General features: G+C 35.3%; 1 protein-coding gene across 2 annotated transcripts in view; it reads left to right on the top strand.

Moving 5' to 3' along the window:
- Positions 1-23,915, top strand: part of TRPC4 (transient receptor potential cation channel subfamily C member 4) — a 203,077-nt gene that overhangs the window by 78,773 nt on the left and 100,389 nt on the right. For both annotated transcript variants that reach the window (XM_034665084.1, XM_034665085.1), the window contains exon 3: positions 15,762-16,280. In XM_034665084.1, the coding sequence (XP_034520975.1) occupies positions 15,762-16,280 (519 nt within the window). The remainder of the gene's footprint in view (positions 1-15,761; positions 16,281-23,915) is intronic.

The following is a 23,915-nucleotide window of genomic DNA, read 5'->3' as shown; positions in this document are numbered from 1 at the left end:
TACACAGTTGGATCTAATTACAGGCATCTTTGTTAATCAAAAAGGAGCTAAGGTATAATTAGGTGATACCAAGAACAGTGTGTGATATAGATTCTCAACTGATGTTTAAAGAACCTAAAACAAGGGGCCTTTCTGTAAATAACTATGNGGAGCAATGTTCAAAGGTTATATAGGGGAATGGAACCCCATCAGTGAGATTGAGAAAGAATAATCAGAGAAAATAATGATGTTAGTGATAATGATGATTTTAATAATCATAATAGATTGTTTTATCAAATATTATATGCAAAATACTTTTACATTCATCACCACTTTTAATCCTTAAGTGAGGTAAAGACTATAATTACCTCCATGTTACAGATGAGAAAATTGAAGTTGGGGGGAGGATTATATAATGTTTCCAAAAGTACAAATGAATATTGGGACAGCGTTTAAGCCCATATTCTATCATCCAGAGAAAATAGAGTTGTGGGAAGGCAAAGGATTGTGACTTTCAAAAAAGACACTGTGATAAACACTGTCAAGTGAAATTAAAACTGGAATCGTTGATCAGAATTAATGTGTAGTTCTTATAAAATCAAGAATAAACTTGGCCCATTAACTACATTTTCAACAAATAAAAGGTTTCATGTAGATATCATTTAATAGATCCCCTTTCAGTGTAACAGATATAAAGAGAGACAGTTTTTAAATTAAAAGTGATGTTTGTGAGCTAAATGATCTAGAAGTTAATAATAACAATCCTTTAATTACTCCAGTGATTAAACTTAGCCCAAGCTGGTGGTGATTAAAAGTTGCTATTTGTTTGATGTCTCCTTAAGAGTTGAAGTAGATTTTTCATTTCTTTATCCAAGATGCGAATAGTATTTAATAGTTATTTATGATTTATCTGTAGTGGTGCATAATAAAGACCATGTGCCATTTTAGGAGATACACAGCTTAAATTTTCAGTAATGAAAAGGACATGTACCAAACTGTGATATCTACATTTACAAAACTCGCCTGCCAGGAAATTATCGCTCTACCTTTCGGATGAATCAAGCGCTATAATGGGGACTGTGTTTATGTGAGGAGAAACAAATGACAGTGGGCAAAACTGAACAGGACCGTTTTCTGCTCTTCCTCCAACCTTAGACTTGTCACATAACCCTGATGCCTTCCTGTTATTTCTTGATTTATAGATTACACGGTGCTTTCACATTTCGTCTTCGCTGCAGCCCTCTGAGAGTTAACTTCGAAAGCACTTTGATATATATATATATCTATCTCCGGGTCTTATTCTGTAGTGAGAAAGATCTTGAATAAATGTCCACATTTCAAAATGGGAAAATGGAAACAGAGAAGTTAGCTGGCTTTGTCACATCCACACAACTAAAAGTGGTGGAGGCCAGATTTAATGCCTCTCTTCTTGCTCTTGATGCCTGGGCAATTTCCAAGATCTCACAGCTGCTTTATGCATAAGACGGATAGTCTATTGATTAAGAATTTGGACTCCGGAGCCAAGCTGCATGGGTCTCCTTGTGACCGTGGGCAATCTATCTGATTTCTTGAAGGCCTATGGTCCTTTTTTTTGTAAAAAGGGGATGATAATAATAACAGCTACTTCTAAAAATGATTTTGAGGACTAACTAAGCTGAGGCGTGAAAAGCTCCCAGTGTGGGGCATTGGCACATGCTAGGTGCTCCATGCGTGTTATTATTGCCTGTGCACTATCATCAGACGCCAAGCGTATTTTTTTATTAATGGTGTCAATCAGATAAATGGTTTTGCCATCTTAGTTCATTTGGTTCAAGTATGTATCATATCCAAGTTATTGTAGAATTACACCTTATTCAAGTCAATACAAATTATATCTACTTGCTGATATTTTTAATTAAAAGTATACTTTAAGTAGGCTAACAGTAAAAATATACAGCCAATTAAATGTAAAATAAATACTATCTCTAAAAAAGTAAAAATAGTTACTGATATTATAGGATTTATACTGGGGGTGTCACAGACCAAAGCTTGGAGAGAGTTAGAAGCAGTTTGTAGGAGAGCCCTTAAAGGGGGGTAAGAGAAAAAGAAAGGGTGTCATATGGACGCCTTTCTCACTGTTCTGACAAACTCCCTTTTTGAAAATGGCTATTTCCCTCTTCTTGTAAAAAACAAATTATAATAGCTTTCTTCTCCCCCGCCTCCAAGTAAAGACAATATGGCAGGTTAATGACAGTTCAGTTTTACTAAGGACATCATAGCAATGATGACATATAAGTTGGGTTTTGAATGTTTGGTGGAATTTGATAAGTGGGAACAAGAAAGCGATGCCTGGAATGTTTGAAGCTGCAATGATGAGGCCATAGGCCACATGCGAGGGTGGGGGCAGAGTACATCTTAATATACACAGTTGGATCTAATTACAGGCATCTTTGTTAATCAAAAAGGAGCTAAGGTATAATTAGGTGATACCAAGAACAGTGTGTGATATAGATTCTCAACTGATGTTTAAAGAACCTAAAACAAGGGGCCTTTCTGTAAATAACTATGCTACAGCTCTCCATCGGGACAGAATGAATCCTGACGGCAGTCACTCAAGATGGATAGATACAGGATTAATTGGAGTTCAGATATCTAAAGCGTTGTAACATTTCATATAGGGATGAGCCGCAAGCTTTTCTCTTTTGGAAAACATTCAGGTACGCCCCAGTTTCTACCGTGACAAGCAATGATGAAATAAATATAAAAAAATAGTCTCATGGTAATTGTTTCCCCGTAGGTAAGGTCCCTCCAAGTGAGACTGTGGTTTTCAGAATTTATGTAAGCACCAGATACTTTCCAGCAAGGCTGTTTGTTTTTTTTTTTTAAGATTTTTTATTTATTTATGTGACAGAGACAGAGATAGAGACAGCCAGCGAGAGAGGGAACACAAGCAGGGGGAGTGGGAGAGGAAGAAGCAGGCTCACAGCGGAGGACCCTGATATGGGGCTTGATCCCACAACGCCAGGATCACGCCCTGAGCCGAAGGCAGACGCTCAACCGCCGTGCCACCCAGGCGCCCCTCCAGCAAGGCTGTTCTAATTCGTATTGCTCTAGGTTTTGATGAGAGAGGGCACTTTCATCCACAACTCCTTTAATTTGGCAATATGATGCCCAGAATATTGTAGTTCACCATTGTTTTAATTTGCTTCTCCCTGACTATAGTGAGAAAGATCATCCAGTGTTTCTGACCTTTTGATTTTCTTCTGTGAAACTCTAGTTTATAATTGTCCATTTGTTCATTGGGTGGTTTATAATTTTATTTTCAGCTTATAGATTCTCTTTGTATGATATGAGTATTAAGTACTTTTCATATATAGCAAATTTGTTTTACAGTAGTTTATTTTGTGACTTTTTTATGGTATCTTTGGTCATTCTACTTAAGAATTGTGTGATAAAATACATAGTCTTCTGTTCTTTGTTTCCAATCTTGCTTCGAGAGTTCTTCCCAACCCTGGGGCTATGCAACTATTTTTTAAAAATCTTTTCTAAAATTGTGTTACTTTTTGTTTTTGCATTTAAGTATGTACTCCATCTCAAATTTTTTGTTACAAGATGAGATAGGGATCAATTTTGTTTGGGTAGAGAATTGTTTCAGTGCTGTGTATTATATGAACCACTCTTTCCAACTGAATAGGAAGTCCAGTTTTTCACACATGAAGTTCCTATATATAATAAGCTTAATTTTGGTCAAAATTTTATTCAACTAATTTATATTTCTTCCTGTATTCTCACATCATATTCTTGTATCATGTTCTCCATTTCATAATTTTTATCATTCTTGGATATATTTGCCTCCATATTAACTAATAAAATAATATTATCATGTTATAAATAAAATAACACAAATAAAAAAGATCCCAAGTGAAATGTTATTAAATGTATGTATTTCTTTTAAGACAATTGGTATAATTAAGATATTAGGTATACCTATCCAGAAACATGTTTCCCCATATTTTGGATCTGATTTTATGCCCCATGACGTTTTATTGTTTCTTCTTATAAGTTTTATTAATTTTTATTTAATTTTTGTTCATAAGTATTGTATATTTTGTCACTATTAATAATGACCAATTTTTCATTCTATATGCAATCAGGTCTGATAATAACATATTGCTAATAGAATATGGATTTTTGTATATGAATCTTGTTTTAAGCTTTATTAATATTTCTTAGAGTCCCTCAGGTTTTCAAAATGTATGACCATGTAATTTGCCAAATAGAGATAAATTTGTGTTTTGTCTTAGTATTTTTATTGACATTTTATTTCCTAATCTTATTGCATTATGCAGCAACTTCAAAATGGTGAATAATAATGGTGAAAATAAACATTTAACTTATTTCTAATTTTAATAGGAAAGCCTTTCACTCTTTATCATGAAGTTTTCTATTGGTTTTTGGTAAATGCTTTTTCTCGTAGTTTGGAACAGTGATGGATTTTACCAAACACCCTTTCATGTACAGTACCATCACGTTTAAAAAATACTGGAAAGTTTTGGAAACACTTCACTACACCACTCATAGATTCATTCATTCATTCAATAAGTATTTATTGGCTCATGTGCCATTATTTATTATTCATGTGCCAGCATGGGGGCCAGGGACAAGTTGAGAAACCTGCACAGTCCCTGCCCCAGGGAGCTTACATTCCAATGCAGGGACGGACAATCCAGGTAGATGTGCATTAAGCTCCCACCAAGGGCCATGCCCTGTTCTCAGTGCTTTACTGAGTAAACTGGCTAGCCCTCACAGCCGTGCTACAGCAGATGCTTTATTGGCCCATTTTACAGGTAAAGAAAGTGAAGCCAAAAAAGATGCAGTAACTTGGCGACCGCCCCCCACCTAGTACAAGGTAAAACCTCTTTGTAAACTCAGGCGCTCTGACTCCAGAGTCCATGCAAATATACATATGGTAATGAATGAGAGTGAAAAATATAATGATAACCAAAAGCAATTCATTTCTGAAATAAAACCCTATTTTTACACTGTGTTTTAGTCTTTTCATACACTGTTGAATTGAACTTGCTAATAATTATTGTAGTGGTCTCCTTTCTAGAGAATTTTTAACTTCATTTTCATTTTCCTTTTGATCTTTGGGGTTTTTTTAGAAGGGGATTTCTTATTTTGTTAACACTTAAATTTTTGGTTATTTATTGCTCATTTAAAATACAAAAGGAGGGGGGTATCTGGGTGGTTCAGTAGGTTACACATCTCTCTCTTTTTTTTTTAAGATTTTATTCATTTATTTGAGAGAGAGAGAGAGAGAAAGAATGAGTGGGGGGGAGGGGCAGAGAGAGAGAAGCAGACTCCACACTGAGCAGAAAGTCTGATGCAGGGTTCGATCGCAGGACCCAATCCCAGGACCTAATGATCATGACCTGAGCTGAAGGCAGATGCTTAACCAACTGAGCCACCCAGGCTCAGCATCTAATTCTTGATTTTGGCTCAAGTCATGATCTCAGGGTTGTGAGATCAAGCCCCACATCAGGCTCTGTGCTCAGGGGGGAGTCTGCTTCTCTCCCTCTCCCTCTGTCCTTCCCCTGCTCTCTCTTTCTCTCCCTCTCTCTCTCAAATAAAAAAAAATAAATCTTAAAAAAAAAATAAAAAAATAAAATACAAAAGTAGGGGTGCCTTGCTAACTCAGTTGGGGAGCATATGACTCTTGATATCTGGGTTGTGGTCCAAACCCCATATTGGGCATAGAGCTTACTTAAAGTAAATTAGTTAATTAAATAAAATAAAATTAGAATTACTTAAAAAAAATACAAAAGTGGGGGTGCCTGGGTGGCTCAGTTGGTTAAGCTTCCAACTCTTGATATCAGCTCAGGTCTTAAAAAAAAAAAAAAGACAGAAATACAAAAGTCAAGGTAAGAACTGAAACCAAACTAATACTATTATTATTGATAATAATAATGTCATTAATGTAATATGATTATTAATAAACCAGTTGACCCTAATTATAAGACAGAGGGCCACATACATATAAACTAAATGAAGGAAGATCTATGTTATTTATAAGAAACTCAGTTTAAAAAAAGTGTATTTTGTCTCTTTATTCTCCAACCTCAAATCCTACCCACCAATTCCTAGGTTACAGTGAAATAGTTTAAAACTGAATTCCAAACTATTTTTGGATATTCTCTTTCTGTCTCCTCTGCTTCTGGTATCTTTACTGATTAACTGTATTACCAAACCCCAGGCACCATAGAAATAAGTACTTGAGTTAACTCCAGATTGCAAGATTCATTGCTCAAACTATTTCTTCCTACCTACCTGGAGGCAAATCACTTAATACTTGGTTTTAATATTTTCTGGAAAACTCTCTCCTATAAGACATATGGGTGATGTATCTTCTGAATTCTAGTATAACCACTATGTCTTTTATCCTAGCAGGAGAAAGATGGCAACTTGGCTAGATGCTGTATTTTTGACTCAGATTCACTTACTAAAAATTATGTATAGATACAATGACATGTCTTGCAGATTTTGATGCCAGAAGATTAGAAATTTGGTATTAGTTGCATCTTCATTGTTACCCACTCATTCTATAGATCTGATGATTTCACACTCATCCTCTTTTTTTTTAAAACTTGGAAGTCTGGGATATCAGCAGGATGTGTCTAATTGTATGTCATTGTTTTCATTGTCTCCACCAAAGACCTGATGAGCCCTCTGAGGGTACAGACCCCATATTTCCTTATAATAGGTAAATTTCCCTTGCTATTTGTGCCTCACTTTTTTGTCATCTTTTCGCCATCTGCTCTTTATTTTCTCCTTAAACATCATTTATTTACATGTTAAGTCTTCTGGATTTTCCCCCAATTTTCCAGAATTTTCCTTCATGAAGTAAACATCTGTGTGTGTTGTGATTTATTTGTTCCATTTCACACTCTAGGACATTTGTAACTATAGAACATTTTATCTTTGAATAAAGATAAAAAATGTATTTTTCTATTTCAAATATAAGGCTTTCTTTTTTTTCCAGAACGTCTTTCAAATTCTCTAATTACCTTTCCTAAAAAACAACTCTCTGGTTAGTGCTTTCTAGTTAAAATTCTCATTTGAGTTTTCCAATTCCAATTAAGTCAGACTTGAAGAGCTTCTTAACTTAGGGATGCAATAGATAAAATTCAAGGGTATCTGTGAACTAGGATGGAAAAAAATACATCTTTATTTTGACTAACTTCTAAATAGAATATATCATTTCCTTCGATTATGAACATAACCCAAAAAATTAGTTTTGCTAGAAATTCTTGTGTCTTTGTCAGTAGCAGAAATCATAGATATTTTCCTATCATATTACCATTTTAACATACACCTGATATATTTACAGGTTGGTCATTATTTCAAAATTAGTCTAATTACCTGCTGGTAGATCTTTGTATTTAATGCATTAATAGAGAAGAATATATGTTAATACATCACATAGTTGTCTTTAAATAGATTTTAAATATATTTGAATACTTTTTGCTGTATAATACAATGCACTTATGTTTAGAAGTATTCTCGTTTCTGAATAAGGATCCTCGGGCTTCTCTGTATTTCCAAAGGACGGTGGTACACAAAGACTGGAGAACCCCTGATTTAGAGCCATATGCACATAATAGTGTCTGATTCCTTTTGAGCTGTTTTTTTACATTTGTTTTCTGGATTAAGGTTTCATTAGATGTCAGATCTAACTATTAGTGCCTTCAAAGCTTCAGCCACTCAGAAGTAGGGGAAAGCACAAGAGTCTTTGCTGTTATAGATCAGCTGTGAACATACCGATAAATCATTCGTCCTGTGCTGAGACCAAGGTTAAAGGGAGTTTCTTTTTCCGCACAAGTGGAATTTTGAATTTTGTTTAGTCTTTCCAGGCAACAGTATGGGCCTAAAATAATAAAGGTGACTTTGTTTAGGTAAGATTGTAACCTAACCATTCATTTGTTCATCCGTCTGTCTCTTCATTCATTCATGTATTTATTCATAGGACAACTACTTGGTTTTTGTGCATGCGGGTGTGTGTGTGAAAATTTCAAATTCTAAATAACTGATATTTAATCAATATTTAAACATAACTCTGAGTTGAAACTCCCTTATGTTGGTTTGAGTTAGACTGAGTATAGGAAAAAAATTAATTAAATATTTATAATCCGAGGTTTAAAAATTGAAGGTTTTGATACATTAGATAAAAAATATTGATGTTAAAAGCAAGATGATACCAAAGAATTCAACAAATTTTTATTGAAATACTTAAAAAAAACCTCATAAATTTTCTATTATTGTGCCATCAACTGGAATATTTAAAAAGTGATTAATCATAGAAATTTCATGTAACAGGATATTGTTTTTCATATAGCAGAGATACTAGGAGGAATTCACAAGATAATTAACTAATTAAGAGTAGAGCTAGAATAGAATGTGGATCTATTTAGTCAGTAATTTAGGACACACTAAATAATACTATACAAGTAAATTTCTTCAATTTATACAACCCACTATAAGAAATACTGAACTTAAGGAAATAAGTACTCTTAAATTGGATGAATGTTACTTCAGGATGAATTTCTCTCCTAGGTATTTATATTTCAGTATTATTGGTTCAAAAATGTCTAGCTTAGTGGCAAAGAGACATTTCTGTATTTGGGTAGAATATCACAGTCTAGACTTTAAACTATATGGCTGCAATTGGTTCCTTTGCCATCAGAGCTGGTTTCAGTTACTCACTGGAATGCTCAGATTGGTGCTGAATCACTTTAAGGTGAAGATTTTGAATAAATTTCAGAAAAGCAATCTATTTACAAGTTAATACATTCTTTGTGTATTCATCACTTTTAATGTGATGTGGCATGAAAATGATTCCGTTAATAATGTAACTAATGTGATGGTAAGGTTGACAAAAAAAAAACCATTGAACAAATATTCATTCATAAAGCTTTGACAAAGAAAAGCCAGAGCAACCTTCCATTCTGCAATACAAAAAACATTCGCTTGGTTTTTGCATCCTCTTTTAATTGCATGTTCTACTTTGTTGTAGATTATGGGGTGAAATATGTCATTCAACCACTTGAATTTAGATTTTAAAAAATGGCATGCATGTGTGTTATTTCTTTATTAGGGATTTGAGTATGTATTTTTATGCATGTATGTTTGCCTGGATGTAATGCTTGCATGCTATAGATTTTACTTGGGCTGAACGTCAAGCGTGGTATGATTTTCATGTACAGGGTTATGCTCGTGACATTCACATCTGTCCTTAAATATGTCAAATGACAAATTTTTAAAAAAAATTTTTTTGGAAAAAAAAAAAAACTTTAGGGGCACCTGGGTGGCACAGCGGTTAAGCGTCTGCCTTCAGCTCAGGGTGTGATCCCAGCGTTATGGGGTCGAGCCCCACATCAGGCTCCTCCACTATGAGCCTGCTTCTTCCTCTCCCACTCCCCCTGCTTGTGTTCCCTCTCTCGCTGGCTGTCTCTGTCTCTGTCGAATAAATAAATAAAATCTTTAAAAAAAAAAAAAAACTTTGTACCAAAATCATGTTTAGGTAATAGGTACTGAATACCTACAGTGACCTATTTATTTATTTTAATGTTGGGAGCTATGCTCCTCACCTGTAACATTGGAACCACAAAAGGAAAGAGAGAGAGAGTTAGTTACATGTTGAAGTTACTGAATAAAGCAAAGAAAAGATATTGGGACAGAAAATAGACTGGTTTGGAAATGAAGTATGCAAAAGGGAGAGCAAGCTCATTTTCTGGATTTTCTAAAGGTTTCCGAGATCCAATGCCTTATATTTCAGACTTGTAAAAATTTCTGAGTATTTAATAGATAGCAAAGTTGAATCAACTGATAAATGTCTGAGCCGCAAGAGCAAAAAACTGTGGGGCCTGTTTTACCTTTCATTGTCTCTCACCTTCTGTGATTGGCTGCGATTGGTTCCTTTGCCATCAGAGCTGGTTTCAGTTACCCATTGGAAAGCTCAGAAATCTGATTCCATGACGTCACCCATGAAATGGCAACCACTTACAACTAGTATCATAGTATGAAACACATACCGTTAGGCACTTTGCTAAGTAGAAAAATGACTATCAGCCCAAATATTCCAACATTTCTAAAAGAACCATTTAAATCTGCACTTCTCTGTTCCCGATGTATTTGCTACATGTTAAGGAAAGTAAAATGTTGCAGAGTACTAAATTCTTGTTAATACTGAGTAAAAGTTGCCAAATAATTCTTACGTCTACAACATGGTTTTACAGTTCATAGTTTATTTTAACTCTGCTGGTCCAATATAAAGAATATAAAGCAGAAACATTACCCTGAGATTTTGGTGGGTACTTGGAAAATTTTCGAAACAATCAAAACTTGGTGAGCATCTGATGGGACATTGCAAACATTTGTTTACTATTTTTCTGAGTATTTCACATGGTACTTATTATGGTGTTGGATTTATAGTAAGTTAGTAAACATTTGATTCAGTTTGTTGAGAGATCTGTGAATGTGTCAAATATGGCAATCATCTGTTTGAGGATGTGGACCGTTTCAGCTTCATTTTTCTTAATTTCTCAGAGTCCAATGTAGACAACAGAGTCAATAAATATTTGTTGATTGATGTATGAGTGAATTATTAAATCAAAGTAGTTATAAGCCATAGCAGTATTTTAAGAAAGGGAACTGTCTGAAAGATTAATATTTTGGAAAATTTATCTTTGCAATAGTGGAGGGGAAGAATTGAAGGTACTCAAGACCTGTATTTTCTCATTTGTATTTTATATTAATACCTTTTATAAAACCTTCATGTCCCCCTTTTGCTTTACCAAGGCTTCTGTTCTATTAGCTGGTTAAGTAGAGAGCTTTTTGCTCCACACCTTCCTTCCTCTCAATCTCTCTCTCGTTCTTTTTTTCCTTTCCAGAACATTTAAAAATTTACATTTTCATAACTTTATATTGATCTTTGATTAACTATTACATACATTTAACCCCCGCCATTTGCCCTTCCCTCAGTTCCCCATCATCTTGTCCCACGGTAGATTCCTCAGGAGGGACATTGTGAGCATAGCATTTCCTGAATCCTTGCATATTTAAAACTATCTTGTCTAGAAAAATCCAGATGAACTGAATAACTTCCCAGAAAAATGCAGTTTATACTAACTGACCCCATTATTGATAGAAAAGCCAAGCTAATTATTATGCAATAAATAAGAAAATTTACTGAATAACTATCCCATCAAAGAATAGCAGGCGCTTATGGGTTTCACAGGAGAATTTTGAACTTTCAAAGATCAAATAATTTCAGTGCTACTTATTTTTTTCCCCCACAGTATGGAAAATGGATCAGTCACATTTTGGATTTTTCAAGAAACGGGATAAAGATTTTTTTTTATTCATTTATTTGAGAGAGAGAGAGAGAGAGAACATGAGCAGGGGGGCAGAAGAGAGGGAGAGGGAGAAGCAGACACTCTGCTGAGCAGGGATCCCAATGTGAGGATAGATACCAAGACCCCAGGATCATGAGAGCCCCAGGATCATGACCTGAGCCAAAGGCAGACATTTAAGCAACTAAGCCACCCAGGCTCCCCAAGAGGCAGATAAAATGAGATGATTGTAAAAGATTTATTGGAAAATCACATTTTGAAAGTAAAAGGAAAGGAAGCAGGATTATGAAGGGGAAGCCAGTGTAAGGGGAACTCAGAGGAAAATTATCTACTAGAGGTGTCCCATGCTGGGTGGAAATAGCTAGGCCCTTGTCTAGCCTACTTGTTTAGTCATTGTCCTGGGCTCCAAAATCGAGGAAGAACCTGAAGAGGTGGACAGCTGGAGGCTGTTAATGCAGTACAGTCTTACAGGTAGGCAGTAAATGCTCTCGTGAAGACAGACCTGAATGGCACATCTCCCTATATTCCAAAGGGAGAAGCAAGCACAGTATTCATACCAAAATTTGGTGAAGACAACATAGTAAAGATTATAAATCAATCTCTCTTATGAACATTGGTACAAAAAATCTAAATAAAAATATTAGTCATACTAAAAATATTACACATTTGACCAAATGGAATTTATTTCAGGAAAGCCAGAGTGTTTCAATATTAAGAAATTCATTAATTTAATTTGCTACATTTTTAGGAGTAAGGGGAACACTTATATAATTATCTCCATAGAAATGGAAAAGGCCTTAAGCAAATTCAACACCCATCCTTGATAATAAATAATAAATTAAAAATTAAAAATGATTTCTTGACATAATGACATAAACAAATACGAAGATACATAGACTGATAGGTAGATAATTGGCAATACCAAGTATAAATTGTGATAGACATGAAAATTGCTGTAACTGCTTAAGAAACCTATTTGACCCAGAAATTGTATTCTTAGATTTGTATTAGCAGACATGGGTAAAAATGTGTATAGGAGCAATATTCTTAGCCACAAATGGTAACTGGAAATCACACAAATGTTATCAACAAGAGAATATTAAATAAATTGTGCTATATTCATTGATCAAAATATTATGTAGAAGCAAAATTACAAGAAAGATTGCTACTAACAATATTAATGTATTTCAAAGAGATACTATTGCCCAAAGAAAGCTAGACGTAAAAAGTACATACTTCATGGTTCATTTATATGAAGTAAACAAGTGTGTGAAAGTGATTTCTGGCGATAGCGTTTAGGTTTGTGATTACAAAATGTAACAGTTGGGAGGTGACAAGAGGAAGGTTCCTGAGGTGCAGCCCCTCTTCTGGATTATTACCTGTGCTGTGTTGCACAGGTGCATACACATTTTAAAAATACATCAAGCATCACATTAACAGCTGTGCATTTTAATGAATGTATGTTATACCTCAATAAGTTCAAAGTGAATGATTACTGCAATTAATCACCATATATTAAATAAAATAAAGGAAGAATTCATGGTCCCTAGGAATACTCAGTAATAAAAAGGAGAAGAGGGCATAGTTTTAAATATAGAGGAATACAAGCTAGTAAATGTAGGAGTGTTAATAGAGTAAGATAACCCCCAGTTTTCAAACACAATGTAATCATTGGTACGGGCATGTAATTAGTGCTCAATAACAGGCAATTTTTTTAAAGCGTTTTTGTTTTACTACTATTTTTCTTAATGGAATGGGAGAAATCCCAGAGCCTGTCTGTAGGACACATATAAACACTGACGTGTGCCTGCCTGGCTGGCTGGTCAGAGATCCCGCGGATTCCTGCATGAAGGACACCTAAGGCCAAACAGTTCCCAGTGTCTAGTGGTCCCTGACCAGCTGGGCATCAAGCAATTAATGGTAAAGACAACATATAATGTATTGTTGAATTTAGAACACATTTTAGAGTAAGAGGAAACTCTAAGATAGTTAAAAATTATGTAATTTTTAAAATATTTATTGACCAATAAACTATTACTGTATTGGTAGTCTTATAAAACAGCTTCATTCAAGGGTGCCTGGGTGGCTCAGTTGGTTAAATGTTTGCCTTTGGCTCAGGTCATAATCCCGGGATCCTGGGATCGAGCCCCGCATTGGGTTCCCTGCTCAGCAGGGAACATGCTTCTCCCTCTCCTACCTGTTGCTCCCCCTGCTTCTGCACTCTCTCTGTGTCAAATAAATAAAACCTTAAAAAAAAAGTTTCATTCAAAAATTATTTTCTAAAGTAAATTCCTTTTATAAAAGATAAAATTAAAGATGTCTATATATTTAAAAATTAAAAACTCACAATGAGTTATTGAATATTAAAACTTGTAAACAGAATATTTATTCTTGGTATATTCTTACAGATTTTATCAGTTATTATGCCATCTCTCTCTGTAACACTGGCATTCTTCTGAAATATGAATGTTTTTTAATATGGTCATATTATACTTATGTTTTCATAAAATTTTGCTCAAATATTCTCCAACGTTGCATTTTATGGTTAATAAAGGTAAAATTATTGATAGCTTTTAAAAACTCTGGAAATCTAGAATGAAATTCTAGTGAATCCAGAAAGCCCCTTCATATTGCTTCTATCACTTAAATATGCATTTAACATACGAACTTATTTACTTCTTTACTTTTTGTTTTTCCTCATGTTTGCCGTAGAAAAAACTTGAAGTATAAAAATTACTTCTCTTTTAGTTTTAATTAATGACATTTTTCTTTTTGTAATAAATACATAGTTAAATTGAGAATGAAAGCTATTTACTTAAAAAGCAATGAAGTATGCGGGTGCCTGGGTGGTGCAGTCGTTCAGTGTCTGCCTTCGGCTCAGGGCATGATACCAGTGTTCTGGGATCAAGCCCCACATCAGGCTTCTCCGCTGGGAGCCTGCTTCTTCCTCTCTCACTCCCCCTATTGTGTTCCCTCTCTCGCTGCCTGTCTCTCTCGCTCTGTGTCAAATAAATAAATAAAATCTTAAAAAAAAAAAAAAAGCAACGAAGAATGGAGTGACCCTGCTGGAACATATAGTGCTACCTCAACAGTGCTGTTCCTAATTTTATAATTAGTAGGTACTATCTTTATCAACTGATTGCATATATTTTAAATAACCTTTAAACATATAACTACATCTCGTTATTCTGTGTAGAGTGTTTCTTATAAAACAGATCTTCTAAATGGCCAAATAAATTAGAAGCACACAGGCTTAATTATTCTCATATAAAGATTATACCTCTACTTAAAAGTAGTATAATTAAAGTTTCATAGAAGTTTTGTTTTTCTCCACATAGTTGTTTTGCTTTTGATCCTTCTATGGTTTCCTTTATATGTTACAGTATATTTTATACAGTACATGGGTTGTTATTTTTTCTGCCATGCTTTTTTAACTTATCCTTATACAGCATTTATTTTCATAGATGCTGCTTTATGCCAGCAGGAAGAACTATTAAACCAAAAATTGTAAAGCCGTATGGTGTGGTAGAATACACACAGGCTCGGGGGTCAGGTGGACCCGGGTTCACATAGTAGGTCTTGCACTTATGCACGGAAGGATCACATCTATCAAATGTGAATAATAGTGAGTTAATGTACCTAACAGATGCTGACTAAATAGTGCCTATTATAGGATTTTCATTATTACCATTCCTAAAGTAAAACCCAAAGGAAATGCATAAACACACCGGTGACCTGATTCATTGGGAAGCATTTGTTTATTTCTGATAAAATGGTGATGCACTTATGGTTATCTGGAAAATATATCAGAAAGTGATAGATGAGGCATGAGGCAAGCCTTCTTACCTTCTGCTGCCGCATCTTTGATCATTGGTTTGGTTTTAGGAATGCAGAAGATAAAACAACAAACAAACATACAAACAAAGCAATTGAAGAACTGAAAAACTTCTATTGCAGAGGAAAAGCTTGGGTTTAAAACAAATCATTAACTATTATTCAGTGTATTTCTTGATTATTTAGGGAGTCCACACCTCCCGGGAAGAAAAGCAGAGATTGACAGTCAGAGAATAAGTTGGGAGCAAGAAAGTCTTTTATCAAGTAAAGACTTCCCATAGCTACTTATTTTAAGATTTCATAAAATGTCAAAAGTCAGATTAAACAAATATAATAAGAATAATGTGTCATTATATTGGAAAGTTATTTTTTTTCACTAATTTTCTTTTGTCTTTAGCAGAATTAAGGGAAAAAAAAAAAAGCCATCTCTCTCCTGCAAAAAAGCCCGGCAAAAGATTTACGAACTTCGTTCAGCGTTGCTATAGCATGCTGTTTGAAATTCACAGGCTTGAACAAATGAATAAATATTCATCACCTCTGCTTTCTTCTTTTTTCTAGGTGCCTCCCATACTCCTTGATAAGCAGTTCTCTGAATTCACTCCAGACATTACACCAATCATTTTGGCAGCGCATACAAATAATTATGAGATAATCAAGCTTCTAGTTCAGAAAGGAGTCTCGGTGCCCAGACCCCACGAGGTCCGCTGTAACTGTGTGGAATGCGTCTCCAGCTCAGACGTGGACAGCCTCCGGCACTCACGCTCCAGACTTAACATCTACAAGGCCTTGGCCAGCCCCTCTCTCATCGCACTGTCCAGTGAAGACCCTTTCCTCACAGCCTTTCAGCTAAGTTGGGAGCTGCAGGAGCTGAGTAAAGTGGAAAATGAGTTCAAGTCGGAGTACGAGGAGCTGTCCCGACAGTGCAAACAGTTTGCTAAGGACCTACTGGATCAGACAAGGAGTTCCAGAGAACTGGAAATCATTCTTAATTACAGAGATGACAGTAGTCTCATAGAGGAACAGAGCGGAAATGATCTCGCGAGACTCAAACTGGCCATAAAGTATCGTCAAAAGGAGGTGAGTGTTGCCAGACCTTTTTATCAAAATGCGGTAGGACTTAATCACAGTGACGTCAGCAGGTACTCAATTAAAATTAAGTTTGGCTTTTAGAGCTTTTTCTACTTAACTGTAAGTGGATGATATGTATTCTTTGCCAGATTAGTAATTACGAAACACACTGAAGAATGGTAAGAAATGGCGTAAAAACTGGCGATGGCATTTGGCCATTGCGTCAAAATGTACACATTTACTGTGGTATAATGGGAAAAACTGATGAATTTTAGAATCTCCACACTGAAAGTTCTGGTTCTGCCATTTATAACTCTTGCTACTTTAGAGGGCCTTGTAACTTTTCAGATCTCTTTTGAGATTTGGTTTTCTCATCTGCTTAATGCATCTAATATTCATAATATTTTATTATATATATTCATTTATACATATAAAATATATTCCTCAACGATTTGTAGGAAGTATAAAATGTGTGGATGTGTGTGAAGGCCCTTGGTAAATTATAAGTCCTTATGTTATAAAAGACATTAATAGAAATTATTAATAGAGGAAAAGCTCCTAGTCCAACAGCAGATGAAAGTACTGAAACTTCTCTCAGGTCTGGCTTAGTCTCTTCTTGATTGGTCAGGAATAAGAACTTAAAGAAATCAGTTGCAGAAGAATTAGAAATTTCTCATGAAATTTCCATGGATTTGAGTATTAAGAAAAGAAAGCTCAGATCTGTCATACTTGTCACCTAGCATAATTGTTTTTGTTTCCATTGCTAAGTGAGTTCTCAAAAATCTCTGCTTCCATCTTCAGAAAAATATTGGTTCTGTGTTCACTCTTGAATTACAGTAATTATCTATTCTAGAAAATCAGTTGGAGAAAACTATATAATGTAAGATGAAAAAGAAAAAAGACTTCTGAATAAAAAATGTATTCAATTTTTTTGAAGTCAGCCCTGATTATTCCACATTAGCCTTGGCTGCTTTGTCTGTTACTACTTACTAAATATTTAAGGTTCAAGATAACTGAATTTACTCCCTCAAGTTTTTCCTGTAGTCCTTTGGCCAGTTGTCACGGGAGTCTGAAACTAGTTGAAATGATCTTTTCCCCTAACAAGGAAGGAAGCAGCTCCTTATGTGCATTCCCTCTGATTCCTAAAATCACACATGCTAGTTTGAACCATGTCAACAGTATCAAATCATTTTTTTTTTTAGGGTTCTTGTGTTTAGGGCTCAGGGACCTGATATTTTAACTAGAATAATTTTAATATACAACTCCAAGAAATTGATGAAAAACTTCACTTGATTGGAGATTTTTATGTACTAAATATGACATCTAAAAGTAATAGCATGTATTAGAACTGATAAAATGAGGGGCACGTGGCTGGCTCGATCCGTGGAGCATGTGACTCGACCTCAGGTTGTGAGTTCGAACCCCATGTTGGGTGTACAGATTACTTAAAAATAAAAAATCTAAAAAAAAAAAAAAAAAAAAAAGGAAGAAGAACAACAGGTAATATAAGGTAAGATGTTGATGTGGCCTCAGAATTTGAGCTAGTTCTTCTCAAGTATCTAATATTAACCCAGTATTCTGCTTTTCTTTCTTTAGATTTCTGTGGGGAGAGAGATTTAAGGGATTAACACTGTAATTACAAAGGCCTTCTCCTGTGATATATCTGTTCAGTTTTGATGTTATCCTGTGGATGGTGATGGAGATGAAATTCCCAGGATGTGAAATCCACAAAATGAAAGAGAACACAATAGCAGCAACGGCTGTGCTCACCTGTTGCATTTTTGTTCACTCTGCAGTTAGTGAACCAACCTAGCTCTATTTAATGCCTACCTTAATTTTGGTCCTGATATCATAACTGATTTAACTTTGTCTTTGGCCACAGTGATTTTTATGAAAGCACTGGAACAAAATGTTTATTGAGTCTTTTACCATACTCTAAATGGAATACCACAGTGACATTTAATCAAATGAAGCTGCTAAATTCTTGTTAAAAGGTTGTCCAAGGCAAAAAATTTTAGTACGAATTTCTTACATATTAACAGATGAGTATATTTTTACCCAAAAATCATTTTTACACATTCTGTTCATTCATTCATTTCTTCATTCATTAACTCTTTGAACATGTATTTTACCAAGCCCATGCCAGGAGATGCTCAGGGCACTAAGGACTCCATGGTGCTGTGGGTCTGCCCTAGAGCTTATAGTCTATTATAGGGAGACAATAAAATGTTAAATCTATGTGGTTCTCAGTTTTGTTTCTGAACCACTAAAAATGTTCATTCCTGCTAAGTATTTTTTTGTTGTTGTTGTTGCTTAGGTTCTTTTGTATATTTCAGGAATATACAAAGCATGCTTAACTTCAAAGCCTATTCAACAAAAAGCCACAAATTGAGTCCTTAGAAGTGTCAGAAGCAAAGCTATAGAAAGTGTTTGATCATTTGTAAGACTTCTTTCAAGATGCTTGTACCTTTTGTGAATATGAAGTTGTGGAACTGAAAGCTGATCATCCTTAATGATGCAACAGGATGAAGGATGGCTAAAAACACATAACATGCAGCAAGAAAAAAAGAATTAGTAATATCTTTTAAAAGATACATTTTTTAAAAAGACACTGCATTTGCATTTTTTCGTTTTATCTTTTGAAATGATAATGGAGAAAAAAATTAAAATTCTTACAGAGTTGTTCTAGAGTATCTTTCATTCAGTATTGAAGAGCACATTTCCCTTGAGTTGAGCAGTTTTTCCAAAGCAAAGTAACACTGGATGACTAATAGCATTATTAAATCAAGAATAAGGTTTTACCTGTATAAATTCTTTGAAATCATAGGTCATGTTTTATGAAACATATTCCTAAATTATTCAGAAGTTATTGACTTCGGAATATTTGATGTAAGATTTTCTAGTAAGATCATGTGTCTTAAATGAAACTCTGCGTTAGCATAAATGTCTTGCCTTGTGTCTTTTTACCACAAGTTTTCTCAGTTTTAGTTTAAAAGTGTTTGTGGTTTGTCTTTGGTCCATTTCCTATGTTTTTGGAATGCCTTCTTATTAATCTTCACACTAAGTCCCACTCACTCTTTCAAACTCATCTCAGGTCTCCCCTCTGACAGGGAGATTCCATGAAGCAATCCCCCGCCCCATACAGTCTCTGGGATAAATGCCCTCCTTCCACACATTCTATTTTGCATTGTGTTGTTACATTTCACTCTTCTCTGGGTATGAGTGTCAGGAACATATCTGGCATATGTACCAGTCATACTTCAGTACTGAAAGATAGAAGGTGTTCAATATGAATGCACCAGAATGAAGTTACAGAATCTCTTAATTCTGGAAGTTTCCCTGCATATTTCTTTGTCTGATTAAATTGCAGTGTTTTGGTTAATTACCTACTAACAGCCTTCTTACGAATTCAAATATTAAAACAATTCATGTTGCGGGGACTTGATTACAGACTTATTCTGGTACTTCTGTAATATTATCCGAAAAGAAAGGCCTGCATTAATTGAACATCATGGAAATTTTTATAGGCACAGACAGAAGGATTTTATTGTTTTTATTAATACTTAACTACAAAGCCTGCTGCAACCACCACTGCCTCCACCTAGATGTCATCCTGGTGAACATGTGGTAAATCTGCTCTAACCGGAGCTCCTAGCCTAGTTCAGCTGAGCATGTGAGTTTATTTCATGACTCAGCTTCTTCATAATGAATCCATGCATTTCAACATTAACATTTTTTTTTTTAGTTTTTGCATTTTAAAGAGTGCAGAGTCTCCTTTTCCTTTCTTTCTTAACCCACTTTATTTTTTTTTTCTTCAAAGAGTAATCTCTTTAGTCTCACTCTGAGAAGAGAGCAGGGAAAGTCCCCTTCACCAGGGCTAGAAGCCAGCACCCCATTCTAGTGTTACTCATCAAAATGATAGTGTCAAAGGAAACTGGGAAAAAAAATGGAACCAAGCACCCACCCCCTTGGAACTGAGTCTCCTCCTGTGTGTTAGATAAAGGTGAGGCATGACTGAAGACATATCTTCAACAAGTAACTTGTCCCTTGGTTCCTGGTGTAATTCTGGCAGATACAGAGTTTATGGCCGTTAAAATCACTTACATCAGCACATGTATTTGGAGAGCTTGATGCGTTGCTGAAATATTTTCACAGCAAAGACCTTACCTAATTTGTTACACATGGCTGCCCACATTGTGAAGTTATTAGTCCACAGTAAAGAAGCCTAGATCTTGAATAATAATAGAAAGCAATGAAATACATTATTTTGTGTGAAAGCATACAGTTCAATCTCTTTATAGCTCTCCAAATTAAAGTGAAAAAAAAACAATCTCTACATAGTCAACAATGTATCTTTTTCAATTTAATTTTCTGTTTTGTGAAGGTACGTCAACAGCTTTGCAAAATTAACTTTAAACTTTGATACCAATCTGGGTTCTGTCTTATAAATTAATTAATGGAGTTGTTAAAGAGGCAGGAGAAAAATCAACATTTGAACACCCCACGATTCTTACCTTTCTTATCTTTTGTTTATCTTGTCATGGAGACATGAGAGAAATGTGAAGAGAGTCCTGTTAATCAGATGCCATCCATAGCATGGTGAACTTAGTTTGATTTCAAATATTCCAGAATCTTCAAAGCTCTCAAGACTTACGGTTTTATGTTTCTTGATTTATTCAAAACTCCTTGATGTAGAATCAAGAACCAAACCTACTTTCAGGAAAGGGAGACCTAGGGGCTGGATTTGGGGACAGGGGAACCGTGGAGGATATAGCCCTACCCCAACCAGTGGATCCCCGTGGCGGGAGAGAAGGAGAGGTGTGGGCATCAAAAAAGTGTTGGGCAATGGGAGGAACAGTTAAATAATAAACCGAGCAGAAACAAAGGAAGTTTGTCTTTTAAAAACTGCCTAGGGCTAGACTTATCTCTATTTCATAAGTTTGTTTTCTATAAACACTTTATTGATAAGTTTATCATGACAGAAATGTTTAATTTAAATTCTATTTGAAAAGAAGCAATATGACTTTAAATTTGAACTTGTCTACTGTATGAATTTCATATAACAATGAATAAAGCATACTACTCATGTTCTTTAGCTACTGAAATCAACATGGGAAGCTCCTTTTGGAGATTCCTAGTCAGATGCCATTTTGTGCTTGTGGTAGCAATTGAGGAAAAAGAGCATTCTGTGTATGCATTTTTTTATTTGGAAACTACCAACCCTCGCAGGTGCACCACTACCCCTCTCTACCAAAAAAAAAAAAAAAATTAATTTTTTTTTTAAAAATTAAAAATAGGGGCGCCTGGGGGGCACAGGGGTTAAGCGTCTGCCTTCGGCTCAGGGCGTGATCCCGGCATTGTGGGATCAAGCCCCACATCAGGCTCCTCTGCTGTGAGCCTGCTTCTTCCTCTCCCACTCCCCCTGCTTGTGTTCCCTCTCTCTCTGGCTGTCTCTATCTCTGTCAAATAAATAAATAAAATCTTTAAAAAAAATTAAAAATAAATAAATCACAGAGAAATCAATGATAATGTTGCTTCCCGGCTATTGTATCAGAACCTTGGGATGGCACTGGCAAACAATGGCTTTCTCCTCTCAGATCCAGTGGATTTTGATGGCTGGTCTGCAGCCACACAAAGCTTTGCTTTCGCTATGAACTAGGCAGAGAAGTTAACCAACTATTATCATTTTATTATTATTATTGACCATTGGCTTTCTTTTAGTCTGGTGTTTTCTGCCTTTTTCACTCTTGTTCAACTCTGGGATATTTAAAATACACCTTTCATAATTTTCTTGTGCCTGATAAATTCCACGTCAAAGTATGGGTAATTTGGAGGGAAAAATATCTCATACTATAGAGACACTGTCTCATGGATGTCAAATAACTATTCTAGAAGAATGGCAAAGAGAGTACTTTTAGGGAGAAAAATGAGAGAAGGTACTGCAGACAGTATTCCCCTCCATTACTGAGATCTTTCTGCTGAAAAAACTTTGAGACTTATTTATATAAATAAAATTGATAATGCTTCTGCCTTAGTTTGGTTTACTAAATTAACATGTATTTATTTATTTGAATTCAGTTTGATATTATTTACCATGTTCCTCTCCTTTTCCTCTCTTCTCTGTTTTGAACTGTTTTGAAAACATTTATGTTTTTCAGATCTCTTCTCAAATACCACAGTCTCTGGGAAGCCCTCCCTCAACCTATTCCCAAGTCAAAATTAATTGCTGTTTTCTCTTGTTATGGCAGCTTTATTGCACATGTTGACTTTGCTTTTTATTTCTTTTCATGTGTTGTTTCTCCAGCTGAACTCCTTGCCTCTAGTCTTACCTCCTCCAGTCCAGTGCCTATAGCACCACTAAAGGTTTTTTTGTTTCATATTTTGTTTTGTTTTTCCAGACAATGCAAGTCCGGAGCCTAGCGTACTTCCTGGCGTATTTACCCATGAGAGTAGCTAACTATTATTATTAATCTTACTATTATTGTCACTGTTTTGTTTATCCCCTCATCGACTCCCAATATGAGAGACTGAACGCATACAGGAAAATGCTACACACCTTTCTGTTGTATACGATGCAGCAAAAAGGGTTGGCTTCATCATTAAACATTTTAAGATTTGTAGTGAATATTCATCCAAGACTCATGGGTCACATTACACTTTTGAATATCAAAGATAAGTTTATCCTTCTTACAGTCTATTGGTATAATCAGTACTCTGAGCCATTTATATTAAAACATACACTCTCATCAAAAATGTTTACTGTGCAAGTTTTATCCCAACCCCTAAGGTTGTCCATATTCTAATGCTTCCGTTATAGGCTGTCAGAGGTAACTCATACATACTTGATTTGAATTTGTTCTTCTGACTTGTATTTTTAAATATATTTTAAGCATTGATACCGCTGTCCTGCTACACCTCAGAATCGGGAACTGATATCACAGCAGCTCTAATAATAGGCATACAATAAGATTTGAATACACGAGGCTACACTGAGTGATACAGATAGCTATGAGACTTGTAAAAGTGATAAAAAGCAGCATTCCTCTAGCTTAATTTTCTCTCTCACTCTTCTCCAGAGCATGCTCACTGACTGATTTCTGGGCCTCTGCCTCTCTGTGCTCCAGGCATGTGTGCACACACCTGCTGTTGCTAGGCAAAGGCCACATGGATCACAGAAGCCCAGCCCCCCACTAGGGACCAAACATTTACAGACCTGCTTCTGTGTCATGGATGAAGCAAATGCCTGTTCAGGACTTGTCAGCTCGGCTGACAGAATTGTGACAGGTCATTAGGCATTTAATTTAACACTAGGTTTTTAGAGCTTGGAATTCAAATCCCCATGAGTTGCTTTTTTTGTTTTTTTTAACAACTAATTAAATGACATGAAACCACTTTCTCCTGATTCGTATCTGAAACTGATTGGGTTTTTTGCCACAATTAAATATGAAATTGCATATGTCCAAAATGTTGTATAAATTTAGCCTTTAAAACTTCGTTCATTAGAAGGGGATCAATTAATATCTTATAAAACATAAAATAATCTTAACTTTTTAAAAGTTTTTTTATTTTATTTTTTATTTTTATTTTTTTATTATAATAATATTTTTATTATATTATGTTAGTCACCATACAGTACATCCCTGG

The sequence above is a fragment of the Ailuropoda melanoleuca genome, chromosome 7 (genome assembly GCF_002007445.2).
Source record: "Ailuropoda melanoleuca isolate Jingjing chromosome 7, ASM200744v2, whole genome shotgun sequence".
Lineage (NCBI taxonomy): Eukaryota > Metazoa > Chordata > Mammalia > Carnivora > Ursidae > Ailuropoda > Ailuropoda melanoleuca.
Note: the sequence above shows the minus strand (reverse complement) of the source record. Positions and strands in the feature narration are given on the sequence as shown.